This window comes from Ipomoea triloba, chromosome 11 (assembly GCF_003576645.1).
Source record: "Ipomoea triloba cultivar NCNSP0323 chromosome 11, ASM357664v1".
Lineage (NCBI taxonomy): Eukaryota > Viridiplantae > Streptophyta > Magnoliopsida > Solanales > Convolvulaceae > Ipomoea > Ipomoea triloba.
Window position 1 is genome coordinate 976,471 of NC_044926.1, and position 19,752 is coordinate 996,222.

The following is a 19,752-nucleotide window of genomic DNA, read 5'->3' on the forward strand; positions in this document are numbered from 1 at the left end:
AGAGAAAGAGCCACGTTTTCTAACACATTTCTACGCTAAACTTTATAGAAACTTTCACCAAACATTTTAAGACAATTTATGTGGTTCATATTATTTCACAATCTAATTCGGAAAAGCAACACTTGTGTGAGACCGTCTCACAGATCACCACCACAAGTTTTTGCCAATCTGGAAACATTCTTAGGGAAAAAAAAAAAACATGACAGCTAACAATGCTGATTTCTGGGCTGCACCACATTAAAAATCTATCTTCAGACAACACAATATTCACAACCTTAGCCACAATCAACGGCGGAAGAACTAATTCTAGGTAGTACACTGATGAGCAAATTAAACTACATAATATTCCCAGGGCTGCAACAGAGATAAAGCAGGAAGCAAATATCACTTGCTAAAAACTGGAGTTGAACCACACACAATCAAAGCAGACAAGCACCTTAAGCCAGCTAGGAATCCAGATATGGGTTCTTGTAGATTTCCCGCAACTATGCAGGCCTTGCTTCCACATTACTCGCTCGCTGAGATGGGCTTGCGTACAACGAAGAAGTACATTGGCGTGAAGATGCCTTTCCTGCAATCACCGAGATATGCAAAATTGTATCACAGCACTCGTGAAGCGCCCAAGGAGCACCTAGCGCCTAGGACGCCTAGACCGGGATTAATCGACGTCTAAGCTAGAGTTAATGGGCGTCTGGCGGGAATTAATGTGCGCCTAGGCGGAGATTAATCGGCACCTAGGCGGGGACTAATAGGCGCCTAAGCTAGTGTATTTTTATTTTATTTTTTATTTTTGAAAGGCTAATAATTATAAACTATATAATACTTTAATAGTTAATACTAAAATATTAAATATTAACCTAAAAATATCTAGAGTTTGTACAACTTAAGATTACTTCGCTTAAAAATATGTTGTTTTGAGTGAAGTAACATATTAAAAAAAACAATAGTTAATCAGTCAACTGGTCAACCTAGTCGGCGCCTAAGAGGCCTAGGCGGTCAGGACTTAAACGGCCAGCCATCTATACCACTATTTAAGGTGATATGCTAGGCTGAGATTAATCATGCCTAAGCGGAATTTTTGCAACACTATCTACCTGACCAAAACTTTCAACGCTTTTTGGGGTTTTCTTTCAAGGAATGTGCAGATTTGCGTAATATATAACGTGGTAAATTGAACACAAAGAATTTGAAGATTGCTTACTTTCCACCGGCAACAAGTGCTTCTCCTGATTTCGCTAAGAACTCATAAACCCTTTGGCTTCCTTCGGGAGCAATTCCCACGCATTCGAGTGCCTTGACCTAGACAAAGAGCGTTAAAATGTCAATAATAAATTTCATTTTAGCCCAAATGCAAATCTTTTCTGATGCAGTAGTTTCCTAATGGATCTTATCATATTACCAAATTTCGGAGCATAAAACGCCCAGCAGCTGTTAGACGGAAGCTACTGAGTGAGAAACTTGTATCCATCGACGAATACCAAGGGATAGGTGAATCCTCTGCAAGATCCTTCTCCCAAACAACCTACATATTTATATATATATATATATATATATATATAACTTATAACAACTCTGAAACTAGATAGAATAATTTACAATCGTTATACGATGGACTATGGTCACAAAACGACGCGGTTTCATTAACTAGATGAAACGGTTGCAGAATAACAGTTTCACATATTTGAGCGTATAATGTCGAATGAAACTGCAGTTATGTCGAATGAATTTAGGGGGCGTTTGGTTCACGGAATCTTGGATTACCCCAGGTAATAGGATTACCTCCAGTAAGGTAATGTGAGATTAGATTACCTGATGTGTTTGGTTTGGATTGTGGAATATAATATTACTTTGTTTGGTTAAGGTTATATTTTAGGTTATATGGGATAATTTACTATAATGTCCTTATATATATATATATATATATTTTTGTGCCTTTATTGTGTGTATTTTTATTTATTTATATGTATGAATGTATTGATGGTTAATATTAAAAAAAATAAATATATAAATATACACACATGTATATTTAATTATATAAACATATATTTATTTTATATTTGTTATTGTGTTATTATTATTATTATTATTATTATTATTATTATATAAGGATTAATTAACAAGGGCAAAGTTGGAATAATCCAAGGTAATCTTAGATTACCTAAAAATACGGGGGTCATCACATTACCCTGAAACATTACCGCCACATATCTTTGAGGTAATATAACATTACTAGGTAATCTTATAACTTGAAACAAACAAGGTAATATAACATTACTAGACTCAGATTACCTAGGTAATCTCAGATTACCCGAACCAAACGGCCCCTTATAGAATAAAAATGTAGCACTCACTTCAAATCCCACTTTCTTGGCAGCTTCAAGGCATTGCGAGGTCAGCCTTATTTCAGGGAGGCTATTACCAAGCTCGAGTTCAATCTGGGGATCATTAAAAAGTTGTGTGTAACTAGAAATCCATAACCCGAATACAAATTTATATATAGCAACATAGATCTCGTGATACATAAATACCTTGATTTTCTGGTGCTCTGAGCTGTGGGGATTGTAGGAATCAGTGATGCACCATTCATCAGCAACAAAACACTGACCAGGTTTGAGTACTCTATATATCTCCTTGTAGCATCCAACCTTAGTATAAGGTAAGGCAATTTAAAAACAGAGTAAACACTAATTGAAAGAGCTTTAAACACTAATCCAAAGTAAACACGAAATTAAATGCGGGAATGAGTTGAAAGAGGATAGTAGAGTCACACGTACTATATCGGGTGCATGGCAAGTAGCTTGCAACGCATATACAGCATCAAAGCTATTGTCAGGGAATGGCATTTTCATGAAGTCCGCCTACATTTAGAGCATCCTTATCAATGAAATTTTTTAGCGGTTTTTTAGAAGTTTTTATAGGTGTGACTAAGAAAGAGAAAATGGGGAGGAAAAAAAAAATAAAACAAATTTGATTAAACAAAAAAAAAAAAAACAAAAAAACAGATGGGTCAGGCTCCCCTGATGGGGGCTGCTGGGCGCATAAGTGACAGCCACGCACAATGTGTGAGGCTGTCCTCATCCTTGTGTGGGGTCCACTTTTCTGCATTCACTCTTGTTTTGCATAAATAAATTTTACATTCTCTCACTTCTTCTTCTTCTCTCTTGACATGTAAGCATTATTTTGTAAATAGCGGTGTATGAACTCCTAGTGTGGATGCTCTTATATTGTCACCGAGAACCAATCAACCACTTTGGAAGTCATTAATAGATTAACCGATATGATTAATTGCGTTACTAACCTTCACAAAGCCACAAGTTTGCTCTAATCCTGCTGCACGGTTCAACACCTATAGAGTACCAGCATGAGTGGGCAATGAATTGAATTGAAACATTGACACAAGAAATCAGTTTTGGGTAACATGAAAATATAATTACCTTTCCTCTACTTATCTGATATTCGTTGTTGTTGAGGCCTGTGACCTTTGTACGACTGCAAGGTAATAACAACATAAACATGAGACTCTAGAAGCCAGATCATCCCGGCCTGAAAATCCTCGATAAAGAACCACATCGAAAACAAAGACCAAAAAAGGTAATAATGTGCAAAACAAGATGAATTCAACAATATAATCCTCATTCACCTGAAACGTGCAATTTCTCTTAATGGTCCACCAATCCCACATCCTATGTCCAAGACCTAGAATAATATTGACAGTGTCACTATGTTAGCGAAATTAATATTTACCCAATATATATATATATATAAAATGATGGCTGCACTTTCTAATTGATAATATTGATAATATCAGTACTACCGTCTGTCCAGGTTTCAAGTTTAACTGTAATGCAATGAAGTGCTCGTGGCGCTTAATACTCTCTTGCAGGGATTCTCCTTTCCATCTGAAAGAAACGTATTTAGTGAATCACACATACTACAAGTTTACGAAATGCATATATACAAAAGAGAAAGCATATGATAGAACATGATACCCACCTTGGTGCAAAGTGGAAACATTCTCCCCAGCCATATTCATAGAAACTAGTGGCAAGATCATAATATTTATTGACCTGAAAAACATGAAAAAAAAAAACGTCGGTCTAGACTTTAGTTGAGATGAGACACATGCTTCAATTTGGTATCAGAACCAACAGTATGTCAAAAGTTATGGGTCCGAATCTAGGCGTCACCCAAAAGAAAAACTATGATCCACATGTAGGTTAGAACTCATCAAAAAGTGAAGGGCGTGTGTAATCTAACTATCAGCTTTTAGTTAAGAGTGAACACATGCTACAATTAAGTGAACCACATGGAACCAATTATCTCACCATGTCAGTGTAGTTTTTCTTTCTCTCCTCCTCTTTGCCTCCATAGTAACCATGGTACTTCTCATACCTGACAATCGACAGTAAGAAGAATAAATGTCCGTGCAATTGTTTCTGCCATTCTGGAATATATATATATATAAGCACGCGAAAAATGGAAACAGATGAAGAGAGAGTGAAGGTGGAAATACTTGTCAACAGAAGACAGAACCTCCGCCTTGTCAATCTTACCACCCAGCCCAGATGCGAGATCAAAGATTCCATCTTTCGACATCTTTCCTAAACCCAGCTGCTTCTGAAATTTAACAATGCAAGAAAACCCATCAAAACTCTCACACACACACAAAAAAGCGCCAAATTGGAACCTTAAAAACTTAAAAAAGACACGTGTCAAATTTGTGTTGTACTAACTTGCTAATCAAGTAATCTTAGACTCAATCGAACATTTTAGCAGGTTTAAGGAATCTAAATGGAGTTTTTTGTTTTTTTTTTTTGTTTTTTTTTTTGTTTTTTTTTATTTATAAAAGTCACAATTTTTTTTCCAGAAAAAGAGCACAATGCCGCTTACATACTGAAAGGCAGAGAGGATCTAGACTAAGTGTGAGAGACAAAAGTGAACGGAAAAACAAAAATACAAAGAAGGTGGCAGAGAGAGCTCAGAGAATAAATGGAGGATGGTGGAGAGAGGGAGAGATGGCGAAGAGAATATATAAGGAGAGTTGCCACGTGACAAGTGCGTGCGCCAGCTCTCGTACGGCCCCACTCATTGCACTGTTTGGATTGTGTTCAGGCTTGAACCGCTGGCGGCTGGTTGGAGACCGCAGTAACCAATGAATTCTCAAATTGAATTACAGGATCAACCAAAACAAGAGAAAAGCCTACACAAATATTAAGGGTGTGTTTGGTTGGGGTGTTTAGGCATAAGGTATGGGTATCAAAGTGATTGTTAGTGTTTGGTTGATAGGTTTTGTGAATGCTACTATGGGTTTGGAATACCCCATTAATGGCAAAACCCATACCCTTATTAAATAAGGGTTTCATCTTCCTTCATCATTTTTTCCCCAACTATTAATAATCATTCCCATTCCACCCAACTACCAAACATGCTAAATATTTTCACCAAAACCCATTACCCTTACCAAATATTAGATACCCATTCCGATTCCGATTCCCATGTGCGAACCAAACGCACCCTAAGAGTTTTTTCCACTTTTGGTCCTATGACTTTAGTGTTTCCGTCAATTTAGGTACACGACTTTCATTTTTCCACTTTTAGTCCTTGAATTTAATTTGTTTGCCACTTTTAGTCATTGACTTTGATTTTTTTTCCACTTTAAGTCCTTTCGGTCACCCGAGCGACAACTTTTAATCGAAATCAACAAATTGTTGTGCCATTAATGGTAAATAACGTTTAATGTATTTAGAGATTTATCAATAGACAATTTTACACTTAATGGCACAATATTTTATTGATTCCGATTAAAAGTTGTTGCTTAAAAAGCGAAGCAGAACAAGCAAATAACGTTTCTTTTTCCTATTTTTTATCTGATTTTATTTATAAATATATTTAGAACTTTATCAAAATACACGTTTACCCTTAATGGCACAACAATTTGTTGATTTCGATTAAAAGTTGTCGCTCGGATGGCCGAAAGGACTAAAAGTGGAAAAAAAATCAAAGTCAAGGACTAAAAGTGGCAAAAAAAATTAAAGTCAAGGACTAAAAGTGGCAAAAAAAAATTAAAGTCAAGGACTAAAAGTGGCAAAATGAAAGTCGTGTACCTAAATTGACGGAAACACTAAAGTCATAAGACCAAAAGTGGAAAAAACTCCAAATATTAATTCACTAGCATTTCCTAGCAGAGTCTACAGACATTATTACACAATATTAATTACCTAAATGTGAGAATGGAGAAATTACCTACAAGAATTTTGTTTTTAAGTTTTTGAAATATATATATATATATATATATANATATATATATATATATATATATATATATATATATATATATATATATATATATATATATATATATATATATATGTAATATTATACGGGGTCGGGGTCGGGGCGGGGATGCCCTGACCTCCCCGTCCCCGTCCCCGACGGGGATGGAGAAATTCTCCCCATCTCCGCCCCGTTCCCCAAAAAAAAAAAGAGTTATTTCCCTTCTTTGAACCTGCTTCATCTCCAAATTTGGAGACAAAGAATGAGGGAATAAGAATAAGACAATCTTGACTTTCTTTGTTTTTTAAAATTAATATTAATTTATTATTATTATTATTATTTAATAAGAATACTATGCAGCTGCCACATGGGAGGTTACATGTGTCTACCAAGAATTAACTAATTTTTAAATTTGGATCCACAAAAATTACAAGTTAATAAATTTAATTGCAACTTTTAAAAATGTATGAGTCTAATTAACTTCTCGTATAAAGTACAGGGACCTATTTTACGCTTTTCACAAAAGCTAATGCTATTTTTCTATTTAAGACTCTAAAATAAGAATTTTAAGACATTCATGATGAAAAATTATTAAAACTATTCTATTTTTATCCACAACTCACATATTTGTAGAATGGTACATTTAACAATATTTAAAAAACACGCGCGCGCGCACATGCATTTGGTGTATGTGGCCTCTTGCTTAGTTGAAATAGAAGTTATAGACATAGTGTTAAAAAGGTGATTTCCAAATGACACTAGAAAATGTGATACAATAAAGATGTGGTTGCAAAGACAACCCGGCCCACATCTTCATATTATTTACAAATTATTAGAAAATTGATTAATATTCAATATGTTCATATTGATTGAAGTGGTTTTTTATACTGACTGAATCACAAGGATTGAACACTTACAATTAAGATTGCATACGTTTAAAATAAAACAGAGAGAGCATAAATTATTGTGACGATAACTCAAAGACTTTGCAAGTCTACAACAACTACCTAACTCTTTTAGTGCAGGAGTATGGTTGGTTTTATGACTTTTGGGTAGTCAAAGACAAGCCAACACTACCTATTAGAATAGCAAGAATATAGGAAAAATGTTGGAAAAATATATGGAGAGAATATAGGTATTGTATTGCTCAGAATTGTTTGTCCTCCCTCCAAAGATAAAGGGTCTATTTATACATATTTTGGGTCTAGAGCCCGACAATGAGTAAGAGTCCTAGACCGCCTCATATTGGAGTCCTGCTACATTATAACTAATAAGCCCTAATCTTGCTAATATTATAAGTGCTAAGTCTAATTTTTATCGAACTCTTTGGTAGCTCTATGTTGAGTCTCCTTTTTAGACTTTTTTTTATTCAATTACTCTTTTGGGCAGGTTCATGTGACCTAAGTCCTAATGTATTATCCATCAAGTATAAATTATTATGATGATAACTGAAAGAGTGTTTACCAGCTAACTAACTCTTTTAATGCATGAGTATGAATTATTATGATGGTAACTGAAAGAGTGTTTACCAACTAACTAAATCTTTTAATCCATGAGTATGAATTATTATGATGATAACTGAAAGAGTGTTTACCAGCTAACTAACTCTTTTAATGGATATCAAAAAAAAAAAAAAAAACTCTTTTAATGCATCATAGCCCCACATATTATAACGCAATTATTTTAACTAGTATTTTCACCCGTGCGTTGCACGGAATGAATTTGTTATAATATTTTAAGAAATATTTGAATCGATATACAATTATATAAAATTATAAATTATAACATCGAATATGAGTATGAATAAGTGTATAAATGCAATTATAGTATGAGTCTTCCTTGCATGCAACAAATATCACAAAAATTCAGTGTTTTAAAATAAGTGTATAAATGCAATAGGTAGATAATTTACATTATTGCATCATATTCATTAATTTAATTACTTGTCGGTTAGTTATTGCAAGATCTTGAGGTACACTTATATTTTGATATTCAGTAAGTATAACTATATTAGAGAAAAATTTACATGGGAGTAATGGGATAATCAGTTGAGTAATTGTTGGTTGACCGTAGAGCGTTGTGTTGGAGGAGGAAGATGATATATAGTGAAGATGATATTGCCCTTCACTATATATCATCTTCTTCCTTCAACACGTTGATATTCTCTGGACAAATAGCTGTTGGAAAAAAATTAGCATAAAATGGCATTTTACTGGCAATATTGTGGTACAAACATATGTGGGGTCCACTTTCTTCGTAGTTAGACGAAAAGATTGATATATTGTACGCTCAAAACTGATAATGGGTGAATGAGAAATTGGTTATCAAAGTTGACCCATTTGAGTTAGAAAAATATAGAGAAAAACCTTTCAAGTAACTTTTGTCCTTTCAAGTAACTTTTGTCCCACATTGGTTTGAGAAGTGGTTTGCACCACAACTTATACAAGAGTTTTTCTAAGGCTTATTGAATTGTATAGCATAGAGGCTCTCTCTCGCGCGCATGGGTGCAAATCAAATCCCAAAATGAACTTAAAAAGGCGTGACTCGTGCTCTGACACCTGCATGCACGAATGTCGTTCAAAAAATTGGTTGGCCTTGCGGGTTGAATTATGCCAAATTTTCATATTTTTTACAACATTACGCAAACCATACCATAATATTATCGGTCTGTTTTGGGCGGAAAGTTAAAACTGAGGATACTGTTTTTATTAATAGTATAGATTGCATTGCAGAGAAATATATTGTTTTTATTAATAGTATAGATTGCATTGCAGAGAAATATATAGTTTTTATTAATAGTATAGATTGCATTGCAGAGAAATATATATACTTTATTAATAGTATAGATTGCATTGCAGAGAAATATATATACTGTATTAATAGTATAGATTGCATTGCAGAGAAATATATATACTGAATTATTACCATTAGTAATTCTAGTCTAGAATTGTATTACGAATAGGAACTTAGGGAAAAATATATATTTTATTAGGAATTCTATTTTAATTTACAATTATATTAGGGATAGGAATTGTATTACCATATTTTACAATATTACGCACACCAAAATATTATAGGTCTGTTTTGGGCGGGAAGTTAAAACTGAGGATATTGTTTTTATTAATAGTATACATTGCATTGCAGAGAAATATATATACTGAATTATTACCATTAGTAATTCTAGTCTAGAATTGTATTACGAATAGAAACGTAGGGAAGAATATATTTTATTAGGAATTCTATTTTAATTTACAATTGTATTACGGATAGGAATTGTATTACCATATTTTACAATATTACGCAAACCATAATATTATAGGTCTGTTTTGGGCGGGAAGTTAAAACTGAGGATATTGTTTTTATTAATAGTATAGATTAGCACTCCAAAGCATAGTGGCACTAAACTGTACCTTGTGTTATTTTATTGAAGTGTCTTTCTAAATCACATGACAAATCATGTTGCAGTTGAATAAAAATTCCATTTCTACCTAAATCTGAGTTTTAAGTTCTTTTTTTTAATCCCTAAAATGCTCTAACACTACTTAATATGAGAGATATTGTCATATAATTTTATTTGCAATTCTTAAATATTTTCATTGTATATTTGTATTACTGCAGTTGATTTTACAGATTAAGTGGTAGTTGATCGTCGAACACAAACGTCTGTAAACAAGTAAATAAATTGTTAGGAGAATTATGAAAAGTTGTTTATTAATTACTTGGGTAAAAAGATTATTGAATCCTTTTTAGGGTTTTATATGATTCAGATCAATTTAGACCGGAACCTAATGGCGTAGCTCAAGTGGCAAATGAGCTCTTTTTGTGGGGAAGAATTCTGGAAAAATCCGGGTTCAATTCCCACAAGTGATGATTCCCCTCGGGCCAGAATTTCTTCCACCTCGTGAATTTACCAAAAAAAAAGATTATTTTTGGGAAAATGACACTTTTTCCCCCAGTTATTTTAAAAGTGGTAGTTTTTCTCCCTGTAATGTTAAATTGACATTTTTATCCTTAAATAATTATTTCATTTATTTTAATTCTCCAACCAAGTATTACTAATATGTATGGACGATCACGGTTCGATACGAACCTAATCGAACACTGTAGCAATTGAACTTAAATAGTATGGACGGTTACGGTTACGATTCAGAAACGAAAAAATAAAATAAAATAATTGTTGAATTTAGACTATTTTTAAATAAGAAATAAAATTAATAAATAAATAAATAAATAAGTTTTGATTGGCGGTTCAAAATCGAAATTGGAATCAAACCGTACCGATTTATCAAAAATAAGTGTTTGATCATTTTCACTATATATGACTGTGGTTCAGTTCCAGTTCACGATTCAATAATTATTTAATTTTAATTTTTTTCGGTTCTGAATCGTAACCAGAACCGTTCATACTATTTCGGTATGATTGCTACAGTGTTTGGTTAGGTTTGAACCGAATCGTGATCATCCATACATATAAGTAATAATTTGTTGGAGAAGAAAAATAAATGAAATAATTATTTTTAAGGGTAAAAATGCCAATTTAACATTTCAGGGAAAAAAATAGCCACTTTAATAACACAGGGGGAAAAAAGTTCTATATGCACATAACATAGGGGGAAAAAGTGTCATTTTCTCATTTTAGAAATTAAAAGTAAATATCATCGCACATATTAATTACAAATTAATTGTACAGGAAAATAGGAAGGTATTGTTCTAAATATAGGAATATATAAATCCTCAAGACTGTAGTTGCCAAAACTTAAGAATTAAGATTTCGAGTCAGATTGGATCGAGGTAAACCCCAAGACTGTAGTTGCCAAAACTTAAGAATTAAGATTTCGAGTCAGATTGGACCGAGGTAAACCCCAAGACTGTAGTTGCCAAAACTTAAGAATTAAGATTTCGAGTCAGATTGGATCGAGGTAAATCACTACCATGTTCGTCCTCACCCATCAATTGTAATAATAATAATAATAATAATAATAATAATAATAATAATAATAATAATAATAATGTCTGCATGGGCAACTCAATTGGTCACAAAAATAAAGTTTGAGAGACCAGGGATCGAGTCTCTTCTTGTGCAGAGTGAGCAAATGTCTAGGTCCACGTGAGGAGATGGGGTTCAGTAAAATTAGTATCACCTAAATTTATTATTATTATTATTATTATTGCAAATTCAATTCACCTAGACTTAACAATAAAAAAAAATTAAAATGTCTTGAAAAAATGAACTTGTCAATTTGTAGTTCACACGCATTACTATTGTGCGGATAGCTTTATATATAATTTGTTAAATGGAATATAAATATAGGTCGTTGCAATACACAAGTCACACATCTCTTATTTTTTTTTGGCTAAAGTGTCATCCCGCACCATAAACTATATTAGATTATTCATGCCGCACCTTGAACTTTTATAACGTCCATTTCGATACACAAACCATTAATTTTTTTCATCTAGCATTTTTTACAGGTTACCTACAAGTTATAGGTAATCTATGCTGACTTGGACTTTTTCTTTTCTTCTTTCTTTTTTTTAATTTTCGTTTAAACCTTTTCCAGCCCAACAATCGGTACCGAAACCGTAAAATAATTAAAAAAAATCTTATATTTAAGCATTTAGCTACTGGCAGTAGCTAAATATATATATAAAAAAATTATATTTAGCTACTGCCAGTAGGCAGTAGCCAAAATAATAATAATAAAATTTATAATATGATTTTTATAATAACAAAACATATTATATATAATTATATATACTATAAAAAAATCCGGTTGAATTGGAACCGGAACCTTATATAAAGGTTCCGGTTTTGGTTTGTGTAACCTTGGAACCGTGAAGAACGAAGCGCGGTCACCGCTAGGTAGGTCGTCGGTGGGCTCAGCGCACGCTGCCGCAAGGGAGGGGAGGAGCAGTGGATTGTAGAGGGGTTGTGGTGATTTGGTCTAGTGAGCACTGATCCGGCTGAAGGCACGGGGGAGGGGCAGCGTGAGGCGTTGATTTTTGGGGTTTACTTAAAAATTTTGGGTTGACTTAAAAAGAAGATCCACATAAGCTAATTACCTGTGTCATGTCATCATAGTAACCTGGTAACCTGTGAAAAATGCTAGATGAAAAAAAATTAATGATTTGTGTATCGAAGTGGACGTTATGAAAATTCAAGGTGCGGCATGAATAATCCAATATATTTCATGGTGCGAAAAGACACTTTAGCCTTTTTTTTCCTTCTTTTTTTCTTTTAGGAAACAAGTCACACATCTCATTTTAATGAGGGAAATAAATGCAGGTTGTTGCTCATCAACCTACATTATTGAAATATTGATGATTTGATGGTAGTAATAATTTTTTTTAAAAATTATTTTATTTATTTATTTTATTATTTTTCTTTTTATTTTTTTTTGCTTTTGGTTGCTCACACTAAAAATTGGTTACTCTGTATCTCTCAATCCTTATACCATGGACTTGGGTTCAATGTGGACGCCGATACATGTGTATGTGTTTAATGTTGTGAGTTTTTGTATCTTGTGTTATGAAAGTTTATACCTTAAGATTATGAATTTTATATCTGAAATAAATTAGTAATTATGTTTTATGTTATGAATTTTCGTGTTTTGGGTTGTGAAATTTTGTGTCTATAAACACAAATTATATACCTAAATTAGGTTTGAAAAATAAGTAAATATATAACATGCATATGTGCATTGTATTATAAAATTTGTACCTTACAAATATAAATTATGTACCTTTTTGTTTAGATATAGGGTTTATAATGCTATGTGAAACTTGTCCGTGATATAAATTGCCTATATTTATATGATAAAGTAAAAGTAGTTTTTGTATAGACTGGAAAGTTGGGCCATGTTCAAGCCCATTAGATGTGAGAAAATTAAAGTTAGCTTGCCTGCCCCGCCTAAGCCCGCAGGCTATGGACCTGCAAATCTTTAAAAATTAGACTTAATTACTTAATTTGAAAAATTGGTAATTGTATAGCAAAATTGGTCAAAACATTGAAAATAGTTGATCTGTCAAAATTTTGGCAAATTCGTAATATATCAAAGAAGGCCTTAATATCATTGCTTTTTCCCTTTTCTATCTTTATTAATTTACAAACATTACACTATAACTTCTTAACTTGTAGTTGTATTGACTCAGTTACAATGCTGACACATTATCTAAGGCTTTAACCCACAACCTCCCATATAAGAGTGTAACTTGGTGCCACTAAACTAGAAAGTCTTAGCTTATGTTTTAATATATTAATTTCTTTTTTATGTCTTAACTTATCAGTTATTAACTTTTCAATTTTCAACTAAACGTGACAGAGCCAATCTATTACAAAACAAAAAGATACTAGATTTATAGTCTAAGGCAATTACATGGTTGCAACATATGACTCACATTTGACAGATTACTAGCCATTGCAACAACTCTACCAACCATTCATGACACACAAAAAAACATGTCGGGAATACAACGTTTTAAAAAAGGATTGTAGTTTAATCTCGAGAGCCTCGACCTGGTCCTGTCTTGGAGCCTACAACGACATCGTTCTCTGGTCTAGGCAGCCGGGGACACTTTAACCTCGTCAAGAACCGGGCCACAGAGAGTTCCATAGTCATTGATCCTAGTATGGTAAAAGGAGCTGAAGAAAGTTAACCTGGTTCTGATTGAAATGGCAGTGAACTTGAAGCTGACAGATTTGGAGTGGCCTTTCCCCACCGATCTGAAGGGGACTTTGAAGGCGCTCTTGCCCGCGAACGCCTCGACCATCATGTCCCCGTGGCAGCCGTTCTTGGCATCGCCCACGGTGAATGCAAGGGTGTAGACCTTATTCGGGATGGTTCTGATGATCTGCGCAATCGCGCTTTCCCTCCCTGCAACCAGCTCGACTGCTGCACGCCCGAAGGGGATGTTGAAGTGCGCTGCGTCGATGTACTTGACAGCCTTGAGCGACTCGATCAGCCAGCCTGGAAGCGGGGATACCATGTCTTGCTGCTTTGGAGGGAGGAGAACGCCATTCGAAGCGTTCCTTAGCCGGTGAGGACCCTCCTCAAACCCGTTGTTCCTCACCAAATTCTCTGCAGGAATCAAGAAACGACAATCATCAGACAGACATTCAGACATCATTGTTCTTCACATTCTTAATACAGTTTCCTAAATCATCGGAAAAATTGGATGCAGCACAACAAACTGAATCAAATAAGTGTGGAGGGTAGGGTTTAGAGCAAATTCATCATAGAAGGAAACTCTGTTTTCCTCAAATCCGAATTACAGATAGAGTAAAATGCCACGAATCCAGAAAATTTCACTATAGGCCAAGTTTCACAACACCATGAACTAATCAAGTATAGATACACTAATTGAAACAAACCCTTTTCACTAAATAGCCATTCGGCCAATGTCACAACACTATCAACCTGTGGTGAACCTATGGTTTCACCACGACCAAATGGTCCAAATCGTACATAGACACAATAGTTGAAACAATCAAACAAGCCTCTCTAGCATGAGCTAGTCATGACACATTCATTGAAATGGAACTTTATTCACTAAACCTTGTCACTAGGCCAAGTGTTATAACACCATCAATGGTTTTGCCATCATCCATGTGGAAGTGTAAACCGGGACACCGGGTGCCACTAGACCACAAGGTCTTTGGCAAGCATAGACACATTAATTGAAATGGAACTTACTAGCTAGGCCAAGTGTTATAACACCATCAATGGACGGTTTTACCACAAGCTAATCCACATTAATTGAAATGAACCCTTTTTTCACTAAATATTGTCATTAGTCCAAGCGTCACAACACCATCAACAAACGATCTCATTGCGAGTTAATGAGGCATAGACACACTAATCCAAACAAGAATTTATGAATATGCCTTTTTTAGTCTTTTTTACATTTATCAGACTATCAAAAAGCTAATTTTACCCGAACAATTTTAAGCATAATCAACTAACTTAACAACCCTTCAGTTTTCAGGTCTAGCTTTTCAGCTTCAAGCTATCTTTCCAGCTAGGTTTGTCAAACACACTAATAGAAAGGAGATCTTGTCCTAGGAAATTGATATATGTAGCAATATCAATAGACTGAACTACCATTCTCTAATCAGATAAACAAAGAAGTTCATGAAAAGGCTAACAGGATTTTATACCTCTAGTGGGCAATACAGGCAGGAGTTGCTTGATAGCAACAGCATCAATGAGAGGTCCACAAGTGGGATCTTCTTGCTTCCCAGGGTTATGGAATGTCACCTTCGCCGCCTCAGAAGCCGCCCTGAAAGCAAACGAAACCACATCGCCGCCATTGCTGCTGTAGAGTGTCTGCAGGGGAATGTCTCCGGACAAGGGGGGAACCGACACCCTCAAAACCTCTTCCTGCGCGCACGTTCTCGACGCCGCAAACGTTAGCGCGTAAATCGCCCCCTTCTTCACCGGGATTGTCTGCGATATCGCCGCCTCGTTTCCCAGCCTCACGGCGTGGACGCCGTGCGCCACCGGAAAAAACATCCCGCCCGGCTGCGGCCCGCCGGAGATGTACTCCACTAGGCCGGAGGTTTCCCATCTCGGCAGCGCGTTTTTGCCTTGGAGAACTGTTTTCTTTATATCGCTCGGCTTTGGACCCTCCTCAAAGTTCCCATTTGGCAGAAAACCTAAGATTTTCAAATCAAAACCAAATAAACGCCATTCTTGAGCAACTCAAAGAGAAAATAGGAGACATTTTTGTACTAAATTAAGGTTACAAGGAAAAGCAAAACAAATAAAGTTCATGAGATCTTTATGCCTAATTGTTTCTACTTCTGTTTAGCCTCTTAACAGCATAAAGAATTGAACTTGAGAGAACTTTACCTTCAAGAGGAGCATTTAGAGCAGAAACACCCAAAACTAAGCAGAAAAAGAGCACAAAACAAATCTTGACAGCCATTTTTGTGGGATTAAGCTAAAAAGGATAGGGCTTTCTCTCTTCCTCCCAGTGCTTCACTGCATTTATACACAACTGGCAGTACTGGGTACTGGCACTATGTAAAGAAATATTGAAAAAAATAATTAAAAAATGTAAATAACTTTTTATTTTGAAATTATAAATTATTATTATTATAATATAATGACACAAGTATTGTCCTTTTGAGATTACTTCTGGGAATCCAATTTTCCTCCTTAATCTATGCAGCAACATTGGTTAATCTGCAGCACAGGAGTGGTGTTTTTCCACAGTAGTTTGATTTGCTTTTGAAGATGCCATATCTTTAATTTGAATATTTTGACCAGTAACAGTGTGGGAAATCGCAATGCTCTTGGACTAATCTTGAAATTTGAAATGATTACAAATGTTTATATCTTAAAGGCAATAATTTTTTTTTAATTCTTTACATCAAATGGATAATATTGCATAGTAAAAAAATTATTACACTTGCATATCATAAGATAAGATGAAGTTTGGAATTAATTTAATCTTATTATTATTAGCATATTGAAGCTTTTAAGTTGAATAAGCGTGTCATATACCAAGGCCATAACATCTTGGTGTTGACTAATAGCATAGGAAGCAAAGGCCGGGAGCATGCTCGGCCGAGGTTGTCTATCATGACTGTTAAAAGTTGTTAAGGAGCTAGTATAAATAATTTAATCATTGTCTAGTTCAGTGTGCACTTTATTTCATTCTGACTCTTTCTTTTACAATATTTGAATATTCTATAATGAAATATGAGATTTCGTTGTCTCATTCCGACATTGTCTCTGTGTTATTAATCGTATTTTTGTGCTAATTACCTATGACTCCTTGGTTAATTTTTTGATTTTTCTCTTATCACATGTAATGAATTTGTGTTTTTAAAAAATATGAAAAATGAAAATGCTCAAAACAATAAAAGTAGGAATTGAATGTGGTAGGAATAATATAAATGTTTGTAATTAAGATGTTAGTTTGATCATTTTTATTGCTGTTGGTGTCCCAAACATGTCCTTGTACCGTTGTTGCTAAGCAGTAAGCACAACCATTATTGTTTGTCTAATAAAAGTAGTTAGAATTTAGAATGGATATGTTTGTTTGCTTCTTTTTTTTTTTCCTTTTTTTTTAAATAGCTTAAAAATATTAGGAAATAAATTTTGTGTAAAATCATTTTTAAATGCTAGAAAGTTGGTATCTAGAGAGTGCCGAACCTGACATTGGCTAGTTTCAATCCTCTCTTAGTTTGAAACTGATTTGAGGTAGTTAAAAACTAGTTTAAGGTAAGTTCAAGACTAGTCATACTTTTAAAATCATGTTAAGCATGTTTGAAGCCATGACAAGCGCATGTAATTTGTGGTCAATCCTAACATAAATGCCTTTATAAATGTTTTTTTTCAAAAATCTGCTTTTAAATTTTGACTAATTCTTCAGCTATTCAATTCAAATAAGCAACGTAAGATCTCATGCTAAGTACCTTGTGGTCTTATGGCATCACTGTTACTATTCCAAATGGAAGGTTTCAGGTTCGAGTCCCATCCCAATCAAGGATGTTGGCATTATCATGTTGTTTGAGCAGATAACATGTGAAATAACATTTTTTGGGTTTTAAAATTATACAAAAATAATATGCTTTTGTTGTCTCAATTAAATCATCAATTGTTTGTAAAGTAGTGTTTTTTTTTCTTGTCTTTCAATTATCTGCAAAGTGATTTTACTCACGCAATCTCAATAAAATGCTCGAAGTCATGACTTCTCATTTGAAAGAATCATTCATACCACTTTTCCGCTTGACCACAAAGTCATTGGTATCTTTACTGATTATGTTTACTATTCATTAATTAAGTTAATAATTTTTTGCTTAATTTTATCGATATCTTTACTTATATTGCTTTCAATTCTCCATCATTAAAAATTCATCTATACCAAATAATTTAATTTAATCTCACTTTATTTTTTCTCACCAATTACAATTTTTTTCTTTCATAATTTTATCTTTTCAACCAAACGTCCAGTAAATCAGACAAATTAATATATAGAAATCAAAATAAATATAAAAAGGCAAAAAAGAAAAAAAGAACCAAAAAAAAAAAAATTAGGAGCACGATGGAAAGGCGGCAGCGGTTCTAGAGTGGAGGCATGGGGGATAGAAGAAGTGGGTCCCCAATTGATCACAGATTTCCGCGTAGATCGACGCGGGGGAACGAACAGAAGCGTGCGGGAGCCCACAGTGCCATCTAAAATAGTACTGAGTTGTTGGCGTGATTTGCTCCCAACTGCAAACCCCATGTGATTTCATGACACGACCGCTCATTCCCGGAAGGGAACCCATTTCGCCCCTACCCCACGTGCCAGGTTCGATAAAAACTCTCTTTTTTTAAAAAAAATATATATAAATTGTAACGTAAAAAAGTTGGAGACAAATAAAAAATATTTGGTATAACATTTCAATACAAGGCATTAACAAATAACAACTCCATTATTATACGCCAAGTTATTATACGGCGAGTATGGTAGGTATAATGGTGCCGGGCAAATATTTGACCATTTATTACTCCGAACCGTTAGACATAAAGTCCAACATAGACTTCGACAATATGGTCTAATATGATCTGTAACACCCGATTACACCTCACATGGTCCAATTTAAATTAATTTTCAAATTTATGATCATCACAATATTTAATTTTGTGATAGATATGAAATAATTTGTATGATGAATCTCTTAGTAATATATCTCGGGTATGTTGTAAAATTAAGTGTGATCATGGACCGACTTCCCCTTGTTATCCACATTTTTTAATGCTACATTGTTTTAAAACATGTTGGAACAATGAACGTGGATGGGGACAGATATTTGGATTGGCGACATTTGTGTCTCATGCACAATTATTGTTGAAAATCTTAAATCTATCTTAATACATAATTACATCAATTATCACTTCACTAATTTAACTTCATCCATAATGACCAGTACCACCCCAACATAATTGATTTCCCATTGAAATTATTTCAAAAATAATTCACAATGGATGGTGTCGAGTGTTACACCATAAAAAATAATATAAAATGTTAACAATATATAATGTAATCATCAATATCAATTAAAAGTTGTTCAAATATATTGGCCGAACCCATCACGTTGAGTTTCTTAAGGTGTGTTTAGAAACCTAAAAAATAATTTATGACAAGGAAAAAAATTTAAAGTTTATAAAAAATAATGCTTTGGTTAATGGAAAATAGATAAAATTTGCATGATTTCATTTCCTAGTTTCCAAACACATCATTCGTGTAATTTATTTTGTTTTGGTAAATTTACCTACCCAGGGGGGATCTTCACTTGTGGAAATTGAAGTTGGGTTCTCCCGAAATTCCTCCCCACAAAGAGAGCTCACTTGCCACTTGAGCTACCCCATTGGGTTATTTTTAGTGTAATTTATATAAATGATTACATATGAATTATGTTTATTTAATGTACAGAATTAGATATTTTGGTGACTGTGAATTTCTTTCATCACTCAAATATATGTT

The 19,752-nt window shown here is 34.1% G+C and overlaps 2 protein-coding genes across 3 annotated transcripts; both read right to left on the bottom strand.

Moving 5' to 3' along the window:
• Positions 1 to 64: 64 nt before the first annotated feature.
• On the bottom strand, positions 65 to 5,000 carry LOC115997067 (cycloartenol-C-24-methyltransferase 1-like). 2 transcript variants are annotated; one of them, XM_031236533.1, is made up of 14 exons: positions 4,891 to 5,000; positions 4,514 to 4,617; positions 4,326 to 4,392; positions 3,994 to 4,067; positions 3,815 to 3,899; positions 3,641 to 3,696; positions 3,435 to 3,489; positions 3,299 to 3,346; positions 2,775 to 2,858; positions 2,529 to 2,645; positions 2,352 to 2,435; positions 1,400 to 1,522; positions 1,202 to 1,299; positions 65 to 571 (listed from the first exon to the last, which is right to left on the bottom strand). In XM_031236533.1, the coding sequence occupies exons 2-14, from the start codon at positions 4,594 to 4,596 to the stop codon at positions 508 to 510; spliced, it is 1,038 nt and encodes a 345-aa protein (XP_031092393.1). In that variant the 5' UTR covers positions 4,597 to 4,617; positions 4,891 to 5,000; the 3' UTR covers positions 65 to 507. The 2 variants fall into 2 exon arrangements, with proteins under 2 accessions (XP_031092393.1, XP_031092394.1); XM_031236534.1 differs by having other exon boundaries at positions 4,895 to 4,989.
• An 8,575-nt stretch (positions 5,001 to 13,575) lies between these two features.
• On the bottom strand, positions 13,576 to 16,283 carry LOC116033966. Its single transcript, XM_031276524.1, has 3 exons — positions 16,125 to 16,283; positions 15,431 to 15,928; positions 13,576 to 14,351 (listed from the first exon to the last, which is right to left on the bottom strand). The coding sequence occupies exons 1-3, from the start codon at positions 16,198 to 16,200 to the stop codon at positions 13,831 to 13,833; spliced, it is 1,095 nt and encodes a 364-aa protein (XP_031132384.1). The 5' UTR covers positions 16,201 to 16,283; the 3' UTR covers positions 13,576 to 13,830.
• Positions 16,284 to 19,752: the final 3,469 nt, after the last annotated feature.